The 13,508-nt window shown below is 37.3% G+C and overlaps 1 protein-coding gene across 1 annotated transcript in view; it reads right to left on the bottom strand.

The window, feature by feature from the left end:
- The window catches only part of ABCB1 (ATP binding cassette subfamily B member 1), a 115,420-nt gene that overhangs the window by 53,922 nt on the left and 47,990 nt on the right, over window positions 1-13,508 (bottom strand). Inside the window, exons 8-9 of the mRNA XM_035020489.1 lie at window positions 12,139-12,263; window positions 5,583-5,754 (exon numbers count right to left, since the gene is read on the bottom strand). Coding sequence (XP_034876380.1) covers window positions 5,583-5,754; window positions 12,139-12,263 — 297 coding nt within the window. The remainder of the gene's footprint in view (window positions 1-5,582; window positions 5,755-12,138; window positions 12,264-13,508) is intronic.

Below are 13,508 nucleotides of genomic sequence, written 5' to 3' on the forward strand. Positions count from 1 at the left end.
ACATCTCTAGGAATGCATCCATTTCTTCCAGATTATCTAATTTGCTGGCATAGAGTTGCTCAAAACATGTTCTTATAATTGTTTGTATTTCTTTGGTGTTGGTTGTGATCTCTCCTCTTTCATTCATGATTTTGTTTATTTGGGTCCTTTCTCTTTTCTTTTTGATAGGCCTGGCCAGGGGTTTATCAATCTTGTTAATTCTTTCAAAGAACCAGCTCCTAGTTTCGTTGATCTGTTCTACTGTTCTTTTAGTTTCTATTTCATTGATTTCTGCTCTGATCTTTATTATTTCTCTTCTCCTGCTGGGTTTAGGCGTTATTTGCTGTTCTTTCTCCAGTTCCTTTAGGAATAGGGTTAGGTTGTGTACTTGGGACCTTTCCTGTTTCTTGAGAAAGGCTTGTATTGCTATATACTTTCCTCTTAGGACTGCCTTTGCTGCATCCCAGATTTTGAACAGTTGTGTTTTCATTTTCATTGGTTTCCATGAATTTTTTTTTAAAGATTTTATTTATTATTTGACAGAGAGAATGAGAGAGAGAGAGCACATGAGAGGGGGGAGGGTCAGAGGGAGAAGCAGACCATGCGGGACTTGATCCTGGGACTCCGGGATCATGACCTGAGCCAAAGGCAGTCGCTCAACCGACTGAGCCACCCAGGCGCCCGGTTTCCATGAATTTTTTAAATTCTTCTTTAATTTCCTGGTTGAGCCATTCATTCTTTAGTAGGATGCTCTTTAGCCTCCATGTATTTGAGTTCTTTCCGACTTTCCTCTTGGGATTGAGTTCTAGTTTCAAAGCATTGTGGTCTGAAAATAGGCAGGGAATGATCCCAATCTTTTGGTACCAGTTGAGACCTGATTTATGACCTAGGATGTGATCTATTCTGGAGAATGTTCCATGGGCACTAGAGAAGAATGTGTATTCTGCTGCTTTGGGATGGAATGTTCTGAATATGTCTGTGAAGTCCATTTGGTCCAGTGTGTCATTTAAAGTCTTTATTTACTTGTTGATCTTTTGCTTAGATGATCTGTCCATTTCAGTGAGGGGGGTGTTAAAGTCCCCCACTATTATTGTATTGTCGATGTGTTTCTTTGCTTTTGTTATTAATTGCCTTATATAATTGGCTGCTCCCATGTTAGGGGCATAGATATTTACAATTGTTAGATCTTCTTGTTGGATAGACCCTTTAAGTAGGATATAGTGTCCTTCCTCATCTCTTATTACAGTCTTTGGTTTAAAATCTAATTTGTCTGATATAAGGATTGCCACCCCAGCTTTCTTTTGGTGTCCATTAGCATGGTAAATGGTTTCGCACCCCCTCACTTTCAATCTGGGGGTGTCTTTGGGTCTAAAATGAGTCTCTTGCAGACAGCATATCGATGGGTCTTGTTTTTTAATCCAATCTGACGGCCTGTGTCTTTTCATTGGGACATTTAGCCCATTTACATTCAGGGTAACTATTGAAAGATAGGAATTTAGTGCCATTGTATTGCCTGTAAGGTGACTGTTACTGTCTATTGTCTGTGTTCCTTTCTGGTCTATGTTGCTTTTAGGCTCTCTCTTTGCTTAGAGGACCCCTTTCAAGATTTCTTGTAGGGCTGGTTTCGTGTTTGCAAATTCCTTTAGTTTTTGTTTGTCCTGGAGGCTTTTTCTCTCTCCTTCTATTTTCAATGACAGCCTAGCTGGATAGAGTATTCTTGGCTGCATATTTTTCTCATTTAGTGCTCTGAATAGATCCTGCCAGTCCTTTCTGGCCTGCCAGGTCTCTGTGGATAGGTCTGTTGCCAATCTAATGTTTCTACCATTTTAGGTTACAGACTTCTTGTCCCGAGCTGCTTTCAGGATTTTCTCTTTGTCTCTGAGACTCATAAGTTTTACTATTAGATGTCGGGGTGTTGACCTATTTTTATCGATTTTATTGATATTGATTTTTATTGATATTCTCTGTGCTTCCTGGATTTTGATGCCTGTTTCCTTCCCCAAATTAGGGAAGTTCTCTGCTATAATTTGCTCCATTATACCTTCTGTCCCTCTCTCTCTTTCTTCTTCTTCTGGGATCCCATTTATTCTAATGTTGTTTCGTCTTATGGTATCGCTTATCTCTCGAATTCTGCCCTCGTGATCCAGTAGTTGTTTATCTCTCTTTTTCTCAGCTTCTTTATTTTCCATCATTTGGTCTTCTATATCACTGATTCTTTCTTCTGCCTCATTTATCCTAGCAGTTAGCACCCCCATATTTGATTGCACCTCATTAATAGCCTTTTTGATTTTGACTTGGTTAGATTTTAGTTCTTTTACTTCTCCAGAAAGTTTCTCTAATAACTTCCATGCTTTTCTCAAGCCCAGCTAGTATCTTTAAAGTGATGATTCTGAACTCTAGCTCTGACATCGTACTAATGTCCGTATTGAACAGTCGGTACTACCTCTTGTTCTTTTTGTTGAGGTGATTTTTTCCGTCTTGTCATTTTGTCCAGAGGAGAATAGATTAATGAGAGAACAGAATGCTAGCAGGGTAACAACGTCCCCAGAAAATATACTCTAAAGAAATTAGAAAAGACCTGAAGCAGTGGGAAAAGAAAGGGAAAGAGAGAAAAAAGAAAGAAAAAGATAAAGATAAAAACAAACAAAAACAGAACAAAACAAAACAAAACAAAACCAGAATGTGATCAAATATGATCAGGCTGGTATATAGATAAGTGCCACACACTAGATTTGGGGTGTATTTTGGTCTGTTATAAGAAAGTGCCTCCCAAAATTTTAAAGAAAGAAAAACTTATATATGTACAAAAATAAGGTTGATACAATGAAGGGATGGAATATGACTGTAAAGATGGAAATTATAAAAAAATTTATAAAAGGAATTGATAAGTTGTTTGAAAAAAGAAAGAAGAGGATTTAAAAAAAAAAGAAAGACAAAGAAAGGGAGAGAATGTGATCAGGCAGGGGAGTAGAAAAAAACCATACACTAGAGATTTAGGGTATATTTTGATCTGTTAGAAGAAACTATCTCAAAATTTTAAAGAGAGAACAACATGTATATATGCCAAAAATATGGGTAACTACTATGAAGGGATAGAATATGACTCTAAAAATGAAAAATAAAAATGTTTTTTAAAAAAGGGATTGATAAGATGTTGGTTGAAAAAGGGAAAAAGAAGAATTAAAAAAAAAAACAGTTAAAAAAAATTAACTTTGAAAAACTAAAGAATCATGGTAAAAAAGCCATGAATTCTATGTGCAGTAGTCCCCTAGCACTGGAGTTCTGCCGTTCTCATTGATCGGTAAACTTGGTCTTGGCTGGTGGTTCTCGCTGATCTTCTGGGGAGGGGCCTGTTGCCGTGGTTTCCAAATGTCTTTGCCGGAGGCGGAATTGCCTCGCCCTTGCCCGGTCCAGGCTAAGTAATCTGCTCGGGTTTGCTCTCGGGAGCTTTTGTTCCCTGCAAGCTTTCCGTACAGCTTTGGAGGTGGAAAGTGAAAATGGCGGCCTCCCAATCTCTGCCTCGGAGGAGCCGAGAACTTGGGGGCCCACTCCTCAGTGAGCCCCCAGAGAAAAGTCGTCAGTCACTCCCGTTTCCCCGGTCTCCGGCCACACTCCGTGCTCACCCGGCCTGTGACCGCGCGCCTCTGTCTCTGGCACCCGACCCCGGGTGGAGTCTCCAAACCCAGCAGATCCCTGCGGTGCACTCCCGCACCTTTCCTCCTGGGGGAAGAAGGTGAGTCTCCCCGGATCTGCCGCTTGTTGGGTCCCTGCTGGAGGAGCAGGGGCCCGACTGTGCCGCGGATCACGGTTTATGGCCACCCCGAGCTGAGAGCCCGCGCCTCGGCTCTGCCTCTGCAACCGGCTTCCCCACTCTGATACCTGGGAGCTCTGCCACACTCAGGTACCCCCGGTCTTTCTGTGACCCCGAGGGTCCTGAGACCACACTGTCCCGGAGGGTTCCACCCCCCGCTTAGCCACCAGAGTGACGTCCCTCGGCGGAGCAGACTTTTAAAAGTTCCGATTTTGTGCTCCGCGGCTCTATCACTTGCCAGAAGCGGCCGACGGAGGCCCCTCCCCCGCCGTCTATCCTCCCGAATATCGCCTCAGATTCACTTCTCCGCACGTCCTACCTTCCAGAAAGTGGTCGCTTTTCTGTTCAGAGAGTTGTTGCTATTCTTTTCTTCGATCTCCTATTGAGTTTGTAGGTGTTCAGAATGGTTTGATCCCTATCCAGCTGAATTCCTGAGAGGAGATGAAATCCAGGTCTCCTACTCCTCCGCCATCTTGCTCCGCCCCTAGGGCATTATTCTTGATCAGGTTGTCTTTCCTTCTACCAGACTGTGTTCTCTTTGAGGTCTGATAAACAGGTTTTGTTTTTTTCATTTTGCCCAACTGAAATTATTTTTCTTCAGGGTTACAGAGAACTAATATCACTATTAATTTCTTTCTAAATCACACAGGAATTACCCAATAATTTACACAGAAGAAATTTTGCTAAGTGATTCTGTATTCATTTCCTCAGTTAGAACTTACAACTACACTAAAGTTATGGCAAATTATTCCTGCCATTTCCATTTGGCAAAAGAGGTAGCAGAAATTTGGAAAGTCTACGTGGCCACCCCAAATCATATAGTTAATAAGTGGCTGGAATTTGATTCAAGTTAGCCTGATTTCAAATCCCATGCTCTTACTCATATTCTGCATGCTTCCAGTTTATGAGGCAGTTCTGGGATCAGTGAAAACAAGATTTTAAACAGCATATCTACATCACAATTAAGTAGAACACATTTCTTATTACAACCTAGGTTCACCAATAGCATTACTACCCTAATAAAAGCTTTTTGGTAAACGCCATTCTTAACCAAATAGCCTTGCACATTTTGGATGACATAATTATTATATACACATTACAAATCTGGTTCCTGAGAAAGGGAACTGTTTTAAGGGACTCAACAAAATTCTGTCACCAACAATATACTTGTGCTTATTAGCCTATGAAAAAGGAACTGAGTGACCCTTCTAACAGTATGTACTTTATTAGATCACAATACAGATTGGGTTTTGTTTATGAACTATTTCACCACTTTGAAATAAAAGAGGATAGCTCAAATGGCAAGCTTTCTGTGTTTGTACAAAGTTCTATAAGGCCAAGAACCAACAAATAGAATATTCTTTAAGGAAGAGTAACAATTAATACTTCCATAACTTTGCAAGGTGGACTAGCTGTCATTCAAAAGAATTTGAAAAATAGTTAAATGGTGTATTTTGTCATTTGTCATTGTGAATAGTCAACCAGAAAATAAAAATAAAATGTTTAGCATTGAACCTGCCACAAAGAAATGATCTCAACAAATGAGATTTCATGCTATAGGGATTAGTGATGTTAATATTATTTAGGCTTCAAGACAGACTGTGCAAGGGATCTGCAAAGAAGATGCTCAATACATCTAATTTCCTTTCCACTTTTTAATCTAGTAGCACATGGCTCTTTGTATTATTCAATAGTTCTTCAATACCTATTCTCTAACATCACTCCAGCCAACACCACTCAACTTCATTGGAATTTTTACGAGAGACTCATTTCTTAAAATAACACCACTTACAGTGAGTACTTTTCCAATAGAATATTCATGGGAGAGGACCAAGGTGGTCCCATACCAGAATGCCAGAGCATATGATGCATAGATCAGCAGGAAAGCAGCACCAATAGAAATGTTGGCCGTGATAGCTTTCTTTATCCCAATTCTCTTAGCTTCTTCTAAATTTTTGTTGTACCTGGGAGAAGTAACAAAAACTATCACATATACTCATAAATCATATGAAATGAGCTGAGATAGCATGATGGTTATTAAGTACCTAGAACGTGCCCAACCCTGTGGTAGGTGCTTACCACACATTTTCTCCTTTTGTTCATACATTGACCCTGTGGTGTTAGCACTGTTTTAATCCCTTCTTGTAGATGAGTAAACTGAGGCTTACTTATCTACAGAGATTAAATAATTTGGGGAAAGTATTCTAAAGCTTCTTCTCTGGCCTTAACAATAATGAAATACATGAAATAATGTTTAGTAAACTTCCAGAACTTGCACTGTTTCATAGGCAAGACAAAAAGAAGCCATGAAAATATCCGTGTTTTCCCTTTAAAATCTGCATGCCTTTTAAGTTTAATAATAAAAAGCAGATATAAGGCTAAAAAGTTCTCAACACAAGTAAAGTCTTTAAACCACTGAATGTTTAAGGAAACGTTAAGGAAGATTCTTTTTCTTTTTCTTTTCTTTCTTTCTTCTTCTTCTTCTTTTTTTTTTTAATGTGGGCCCCATTAGGTTATCTCTGTATCTCTTAAGAAGAATCTCCATAAATATAGAATTGAGGTAAAATTATTAGAGAAATAGAACAGATTATAATTGAGTCTTAAACTCTTTATCCTCTTAATCACATCTCCCTGGAACTTAGAACATTACCTTGCAGAAAGAAAAAGTTCATAACTGTAGAAAGAACTTACTTCCATATAAAATTAATATTTTGAGGTCTTTGACCCATAAAAGCATGACTATAAAAATATGTAGTATTAAATTAATTTTCTTTGGCAGAACCCCGCCCCCCCCCCCCCCCCAGTTGGAATGTACAGCAGAGATCAAGTTCTGCTCAGGTAAAAGTATGCGTTCCCTCTTGCCTTCGTGATTTTTTTTAACTAGCTGCTTTACCAGTTCAAAGCCTGCCAAATGAAACATACATGACTCCTATATCCACTAAAGGCCAAATTCAAACAGAACTTTAGTGATAAAATAGTAACATACTATTAGAGTTTCTCTCTGCAAAAATGTGTGTCCCTAACTTGCCAGTTATAATCTTAGTGCAAAAAAATTATTTTTGAGTAACGTGTTTCAATGGTTGATCTATTTCCCACTTTTTGAGTTGACCTGAGGCAAAAGGTATTAGAAGGCATCCACAATACATAATTACAAATAAGGAACTTAAATGCATATGACTCACACCTTTATTGTTACTTTCTATCAGTTCTTGCTTACCTAGACTAATGCAGAACTCACTTCACTGATATGTTGTTGTACCATGCAGCCAGAAGAAACATTTTCAGAAGCAGCAGCAACAAGGAAGAAAATCATTTAGATACAAGAAAAGATAAATGAAAAAAGGAAGAGGATAAGGAGGAAAGAGACATCAATAATACTACTTTTACACAGGCTTTTTGATTGGTTTTTTTTTTAAAGATTGTATTTATTTTTTTGACAGAGAGAGACACAGCGAGAGGGAACAGAAGCAGGGGGAGCGGGAGAGGGAGAAGCAGGCTTCCCGCCAAGCAGGGAGCCCGATGTGGGGCTCGATCCCAGGACCCTGGGATCATGACCTGAGCCGAAGGCAGATGCTTAACGACTGAGCCACCCAGGCGCCCCTGATTGGTGTTTTGATAAAAAATACCACACTACAAAATCACCAATTAAAACCACCTACTCATTAAAAGCATTAGTATAAGAATGGTAATTAAAGTCACAGTTCCTAAAATGGATTAAAGATACATAACAAAAATGGTGATGTTTTTTAAAAATTCTTCTTAAATATTATGAAAATATTTATCAGTGACACAAACAACCACTTACAAGAGCAAGAAACAATTTTAGTTAGGCAGAAAAATCAATACTAAGCGGTAAGACACACACAAGAGAGAAAAATATCATTTTAAAATTAAGGAGAATAAAGCTATCCTTATACTACGGAATTGAATTCATTCTAAATTCTGGTTAAATTTCCATTCCAAGAGAGCATCTTCCTCCTGCACCTGTTAATTGGAAGAGAAAGTCAGACTAAGACCTTAATTACTTGTCCATGCAAAAGCAGAGAAAGGAAGGGAAAGAACTAAAAAGAAAACTGAAGATTACATTTGGTCTACGAATAGTTTTAGCAATCCTACTTCCAAATTACATCTGAAATCTAGATAGCTGTCTCCCCTCTCCTGCCTGCAGTCCACATCAGGGCACCATAAGCCTTTTCACCCAGGCTACAACAGTCTTTCCACTGGTCTCCCTGCCTCCAATCTTTAACTCCTCTCCTCATTCACCAAACCAATTACAGGCAGAGAAATAATCTTAAAACATAATGTGGATACTCATTCCTTTGTTTAAGACCCTCAATCTCCTGTGCCCTTGGAGTAAATCTTAACTCCTCCATGGCCCACACCACCTTCAACTGCCTCTCTTCTCCATCTCCCCTCACTCAACAGAGCTCCAGGCATACAAGCCTTACGGTATCTTCTAGACCATACCAATGTTTGCCACCTCGGGAACTGTGGAAGACTCATCTATCCCTACTCCCACCAGGGAAGGCGTTTCCTCATCCTTCAAGTCTCAGCCTAGATGAAAACTTCTCAGAGAGCCCTCCCCTGACTGCCATAAAGTAAAATTAATTATTGAAAACCCAGAGCATGGCATGTACGTGTGGTAGACACTGGCTCCATCTGTTGAATGAATGAACTTTCAAGAAATGGCCAACCTGGAAAGAAAATGAGGCGAGCATGTTGTAGTCCCAAATCTGCTCTTGATTTAAAGGCAAAACTAATTTCCAATTCACCAGGGGAGAATATCCTTTCAAAGACACATCCCAATAACATATCTTCTGAAGAAATGATGCGACACAGAAAATGCATCTCTGAATAGAGTTGTGTGCGCCCATCTGCTTATTCTTATAATAAAAATTTGATCCCCATCTTCTTTAGGAAAAAAAATAATAAAACTCAATTCATTTAAACTTTTCCTGAACTAAAATGATCAGATTTATCTGAGTTCTGAAGACCAGACTTAACTCCCACGATGTCTTTTCCCTCCTTACTAATGTTATATTCCATACATAATTATAATTCTTATTGCTAATAATAATCCCTCTTAAAAATGATCATATTCATCAAATTTAGGATGTCATTAATTGGGAGAAGTTAGTGTTATTCTGTTATTTTTTGTAGGATTAAGGAGTTTAGTAGGATAATCAATCTACAGCTGGGATCCAAAGGACTACGGCCTCAGTATAATAAGCACATACCCCAGGGAGAGTGACAGCAGGGAAACTCGTGTGTCTCAACCCTGGCATCAAGTAAAGGGAGGAAAAAACAATTCCCTGAGAATCTGAACCACAGACAATACTCATGCAGGTCTGAACTCTTAGACAAAGAATTTCACGTAAGGTGGTCTTAGGTTAATACCATCCCCAGTGAATGGCACAAGCAAACACAAATCCTGCCTGTAAGGACTGACTTCAATCCAGATCCACAGCAATTATAAGATGGCACTGATTGTAGAATTTATCTTAATTTCAGCATTGTGAGAGAAAAATGTGCATGTCAGAATCAATGCAATTCTATTTATTATCATTCATTGCTGGTTTCACAGCAATTTTCTCTGAATTGTGATCAGATGCCCAGAGATCTCACTGAGCATTGTTAGTCTGCAGAGTCTACTGGAATTTCTGTGCATACGATCATATCATCTGTGAATAATGACAATTTTGCTTCTTGTTTTCCAACCCTTCTAGCTTTTATTTTCTTTTTTGTTTTATTTTTATTATTCTTACTCTTACCTGTTTTGTTGGTGTTATTATCTAGTACCAGTTCAACATTAAGTAGAAATAATGCCAGCAGATATATCTGTTTCATTCTGTATTTTAAGGAATGCTTTGCACATAGCACCATTAAGTATGATGTTTCCTTATGTATCTCTGGTATATACTCTATATTAAGAAAATTAATTCTTACTCCTAGTTTTGAGTAAATCATATGTATTTAATGTTCCCCCCCATCAATATAAAACGTCTCTTCCTTTCAATCTGTTAATGTGCTTAATAATATTAATAGATTTCCTAATGTTAAGCCATCTTTGCACTCATGGGATAAAGCTAATAAGTTCAAGATTTTTTTTAATCTGATATTTTTCACATGGATTTGTTTAGCTAATAATTTATGTAGACCTTCTGCATCTATGTTTTAAGTGAATTTTGCTTTATAATTTTCCTTTCTCATATATCTGTCTGATTGTGGCTTCGAAGTTACACTGGCCTCATAAAATGAATTCACAACTTTCAATATATTTTTTTCTCATTCTCTGAAACAATTTCTATTACATAGGATTATCTCTTTCTTCAAGTTTTGGGAGACCTTGTCTATAAAATTATCTGGACTCTCTGGGTTTTGCTGTGTATATAAGGGCAGAAAGTGGATATTTTTAACTTTGGATTTAATTCCTTTAACAATTGTAGATCTACTCAAGTTTTCTTCCCCCTAAGTGAGAGTTTTAGCCTATATTTTTCTAGGATATTGTCTATTTCATCAGCGTTTTAAAATTTATTGGTATAAAGCTGTACTTTTTTTAAAATAAAATTTTTTTATCTGTAGCAATTTTTCCTTATTTATTCTTTTTTTATTCTTGATTAAATTTGCAAATACTTGGTTATTTATTAGTCTTTTTGAAGAATTAGTTTATGGATTTGTCAAGCTTCCACTTTCTTACATTTATTTTCTATTCTGTTAATTTTTGCTACTTATTATTCCCTCCTTATACTTCTTTTACTGTTGTTCTTTTTCTAAGTTCTTAATTTGGATGCTTAATTAATTTTCAGCAAGTTTTCATTTCTTCACCTGGACAGCCTAGTGGTTTCATTGGACTAAGATTCATTTTTACTGTGAAATCTTGTTTTGGGGAGAGAGCACTCCCTCGTTCACAGAGTTTAATAAATTCAGGCCCTAAGTGCACCTGAGGGTGAGGCCTGAGATTTTGATTTCTATAAGGAGATGCTCTCCCCCAGCTCAGAAACTAGGCAGAAGCAGAAAAGTTTTATTTGTCTCCTTGTGTTGGTGGATGTATTCTTTCTCTGGTCCACCTTTCCACTGAGAAAAACTGCAAAAGAATCTGAGTTCAAAACTTCATTCTCTGTTTGCTCAAACATAAACTATTCAGAGAAGATTTTTCTGAATCATCTAAATAGTACCCCCCTGACTTTAAAAGACTATTTATATCCCCAAATAATATTTACCCAACTGGTATATTAGTTTGTTATTTGCGGTTGTCTTTAGCCTTCCCCTCCCCTTGAAAGAATTTAACTTCCAAAGAGGAAGGGTTGTATTTGATTGGATGCTTGCCTGATCATTAAGCAAGATTTCCCATTTTATTAGTCAGACATATTTTAAGGCAAAAGCAAAGAATTGAGAGAGAACATAGTTATTACTCTCCTTTGACCTATGGTGCTTAGCTATCAAATTATTCTCAGAGGACATCTTTGTGGGTATGAAATATATCATATGAACAAAAGTATACAAAAAATGCACAGGTACAGTATAAAAAATAATTATGCAGTGCACACCCATGTCAGCACAACTGAGGTCAAGAAACAAAATACTACACCACAACTACAGAAACCCCCACTATGTGTCTCACTCTTATTACCCACACCTCTTCTCCCCCAGGAGTAACTATCATTCTGACTTATCAAAATTCCCTTGTTTTCCTTATGGCTCTACCAACAATGTATAATGTTCCAAAAAAATACAGTTTAGTATTTCCTAATATCCAAATACTCATACATTCGTAACATTAAAATACTATATCAGATTATGACATATATTCAATTGTAACATATATTCAATAGAGTCTGTCACTGTTCAGAAATCAGTGGATCTGATGCATATTATACACTGCAATAAATTTACCATCTACACTCTCAGAAATTTAATAAAAGGGGACAGTTGTAAAAAAAATACTAAACAGCACATAATAAAGATTTTGAAATTTTGTACAAATGTGCTTTTCAGTTATATTTTTATCTTCCAAATCATGGAGCATAACCCAATTGATGAGGAGCCCCAGCAAGAGGGGAAACAAACCACAGATTAAAATGTATCCCTAGATCTTATGCAAAATACTCATTTAGTCTTAGAGAACCAAGAACTGACTTAATGGGGAAAAATTATCATCAGTTATAAAATATGTTTCAGCCTTAAGAAACTATTTTATTGTCACTACCCACCTAGAACATTCTAGAAAATGTTTTGAATTAGCAGATATAAGAAGAGTACAACTAAAATTACAACTTTTCCAGAATATGAAGGGCATATACAATGAAACAATTTAAAATTACTAGCAACTTAAAATAAAAAACTCAAACCTTTCAAGTTCTTTCTTTTGTCCTCCAAAGGCAATCACAGTTCTGATTGCCGCTAAGACCTCTTCAGCTACCGCTCCAGCTTTTGCATATGCCAACAGTTCTTTATCAGTAAATGAAGACAGTATCTGTTTAAAAATGCAATTTCAGATCATTTAAAATTTTTTACAAAGTTAATTTTATCTTTTGTAAAATAAAAATAAATATAATATATACACCAATGATCTGTGTATGCTAATGTATCTATAGAATAAATTTGATTTTGGTCATGATGTTCTGTTTTTAAGTATATATATATATATATTCACGCTGTTAGCCACTTCAAATTCTTTTTGGACTGAGATCGTATACAATAATTTAAAATTCGTATTTTTTCACCAACTATCTCATGGATCCTCATCTAAATAAATAAAACTGGGACTTTGGGGAGATCTTAAATTTCAGAAAAGGAGGTATATACTATAATCATAAACAAAATGAGGAAAAAAAGGCATTAATTACATCAAGGAAAGGGACGGTATGAGCTGAACACAGCAATTGCTAATTTGTCCTCTGGATCAGCAGTGTCAAGGTGGGAGACCAGAAAAATGCAGAGGACCAAGCACCATGTGGTCCCTGGATTTCAAGGTTTTCCCGAGGCCAGGGGAAAGAGAGTGTTCCCCTTTGCTGGAGCTCCTGAGGAAAACAATATACTCAGCCACCAGGGAGGTCTTTATTTCATACATGCTCTTTGATCCTTCTGATTGGTTCCTGAGTGTTTATTCTGTGGAACAGTACAGGGTAGATTATATACACAGGATCTCATTTACTCTACTCAGTTGCACAGTGAGGTAGATATTATTTTCCCTACTTTACATATGAGGAAATGAAGGGGTGAAAAAGTTAAAGTAATTTGATACTAAGTGAAATATCTAAGATTCAAGGGTGAGTCCATATGGCTGCAAAGCCTGAATTAACAGACAGGAAGGAGCGTGAACCTCTCTCTATCTGCAACCACGCACTGACATATGACCTGGGCTCCCAGAGGGCCCTATTGTGAAAATGGGATCAACTAGCATGTGCAGAGGACGATGTTACTATTTGTACCTGGAATGCCTTATGTAGTCAGCCACCGAAGGGTTACATGCAAGCAATTGATAATAAAGTTCTAATTAAACAGCATTACACTCTTTCAATAAGTAATTCCGAAGGATTTGCGTACTCATTTATACAAGTAGTATCAGTAAAAAGCTCAAAGTTGTTTTGATTTTAACAGTGCACTTCTTTTGCTGCATGTGAATGTAAAAGGAGATGTGATAGATTTAAGAATGAAACTGATGCTGCTGAGTTAACAAATGCATGACTACTCTGTGAGGAAATTGTGGTTAATTTGA

This window comes from Mirounga leonina, unplaced genomic scaffold (genome assembly GCF_011800145.1).
Source record: "Mirounga leonina isolate KUSES-001 unplaced genomic scaffold, KU_Mleo_1.0 Mir_174, whole genome shotgun sequence".
Taxonomy (NCBI): Eukaryota; Metazoa; Chordata; class Mammalia; order Carnivora; family Phocidae; genus Mirounga; species Mirounga leonina.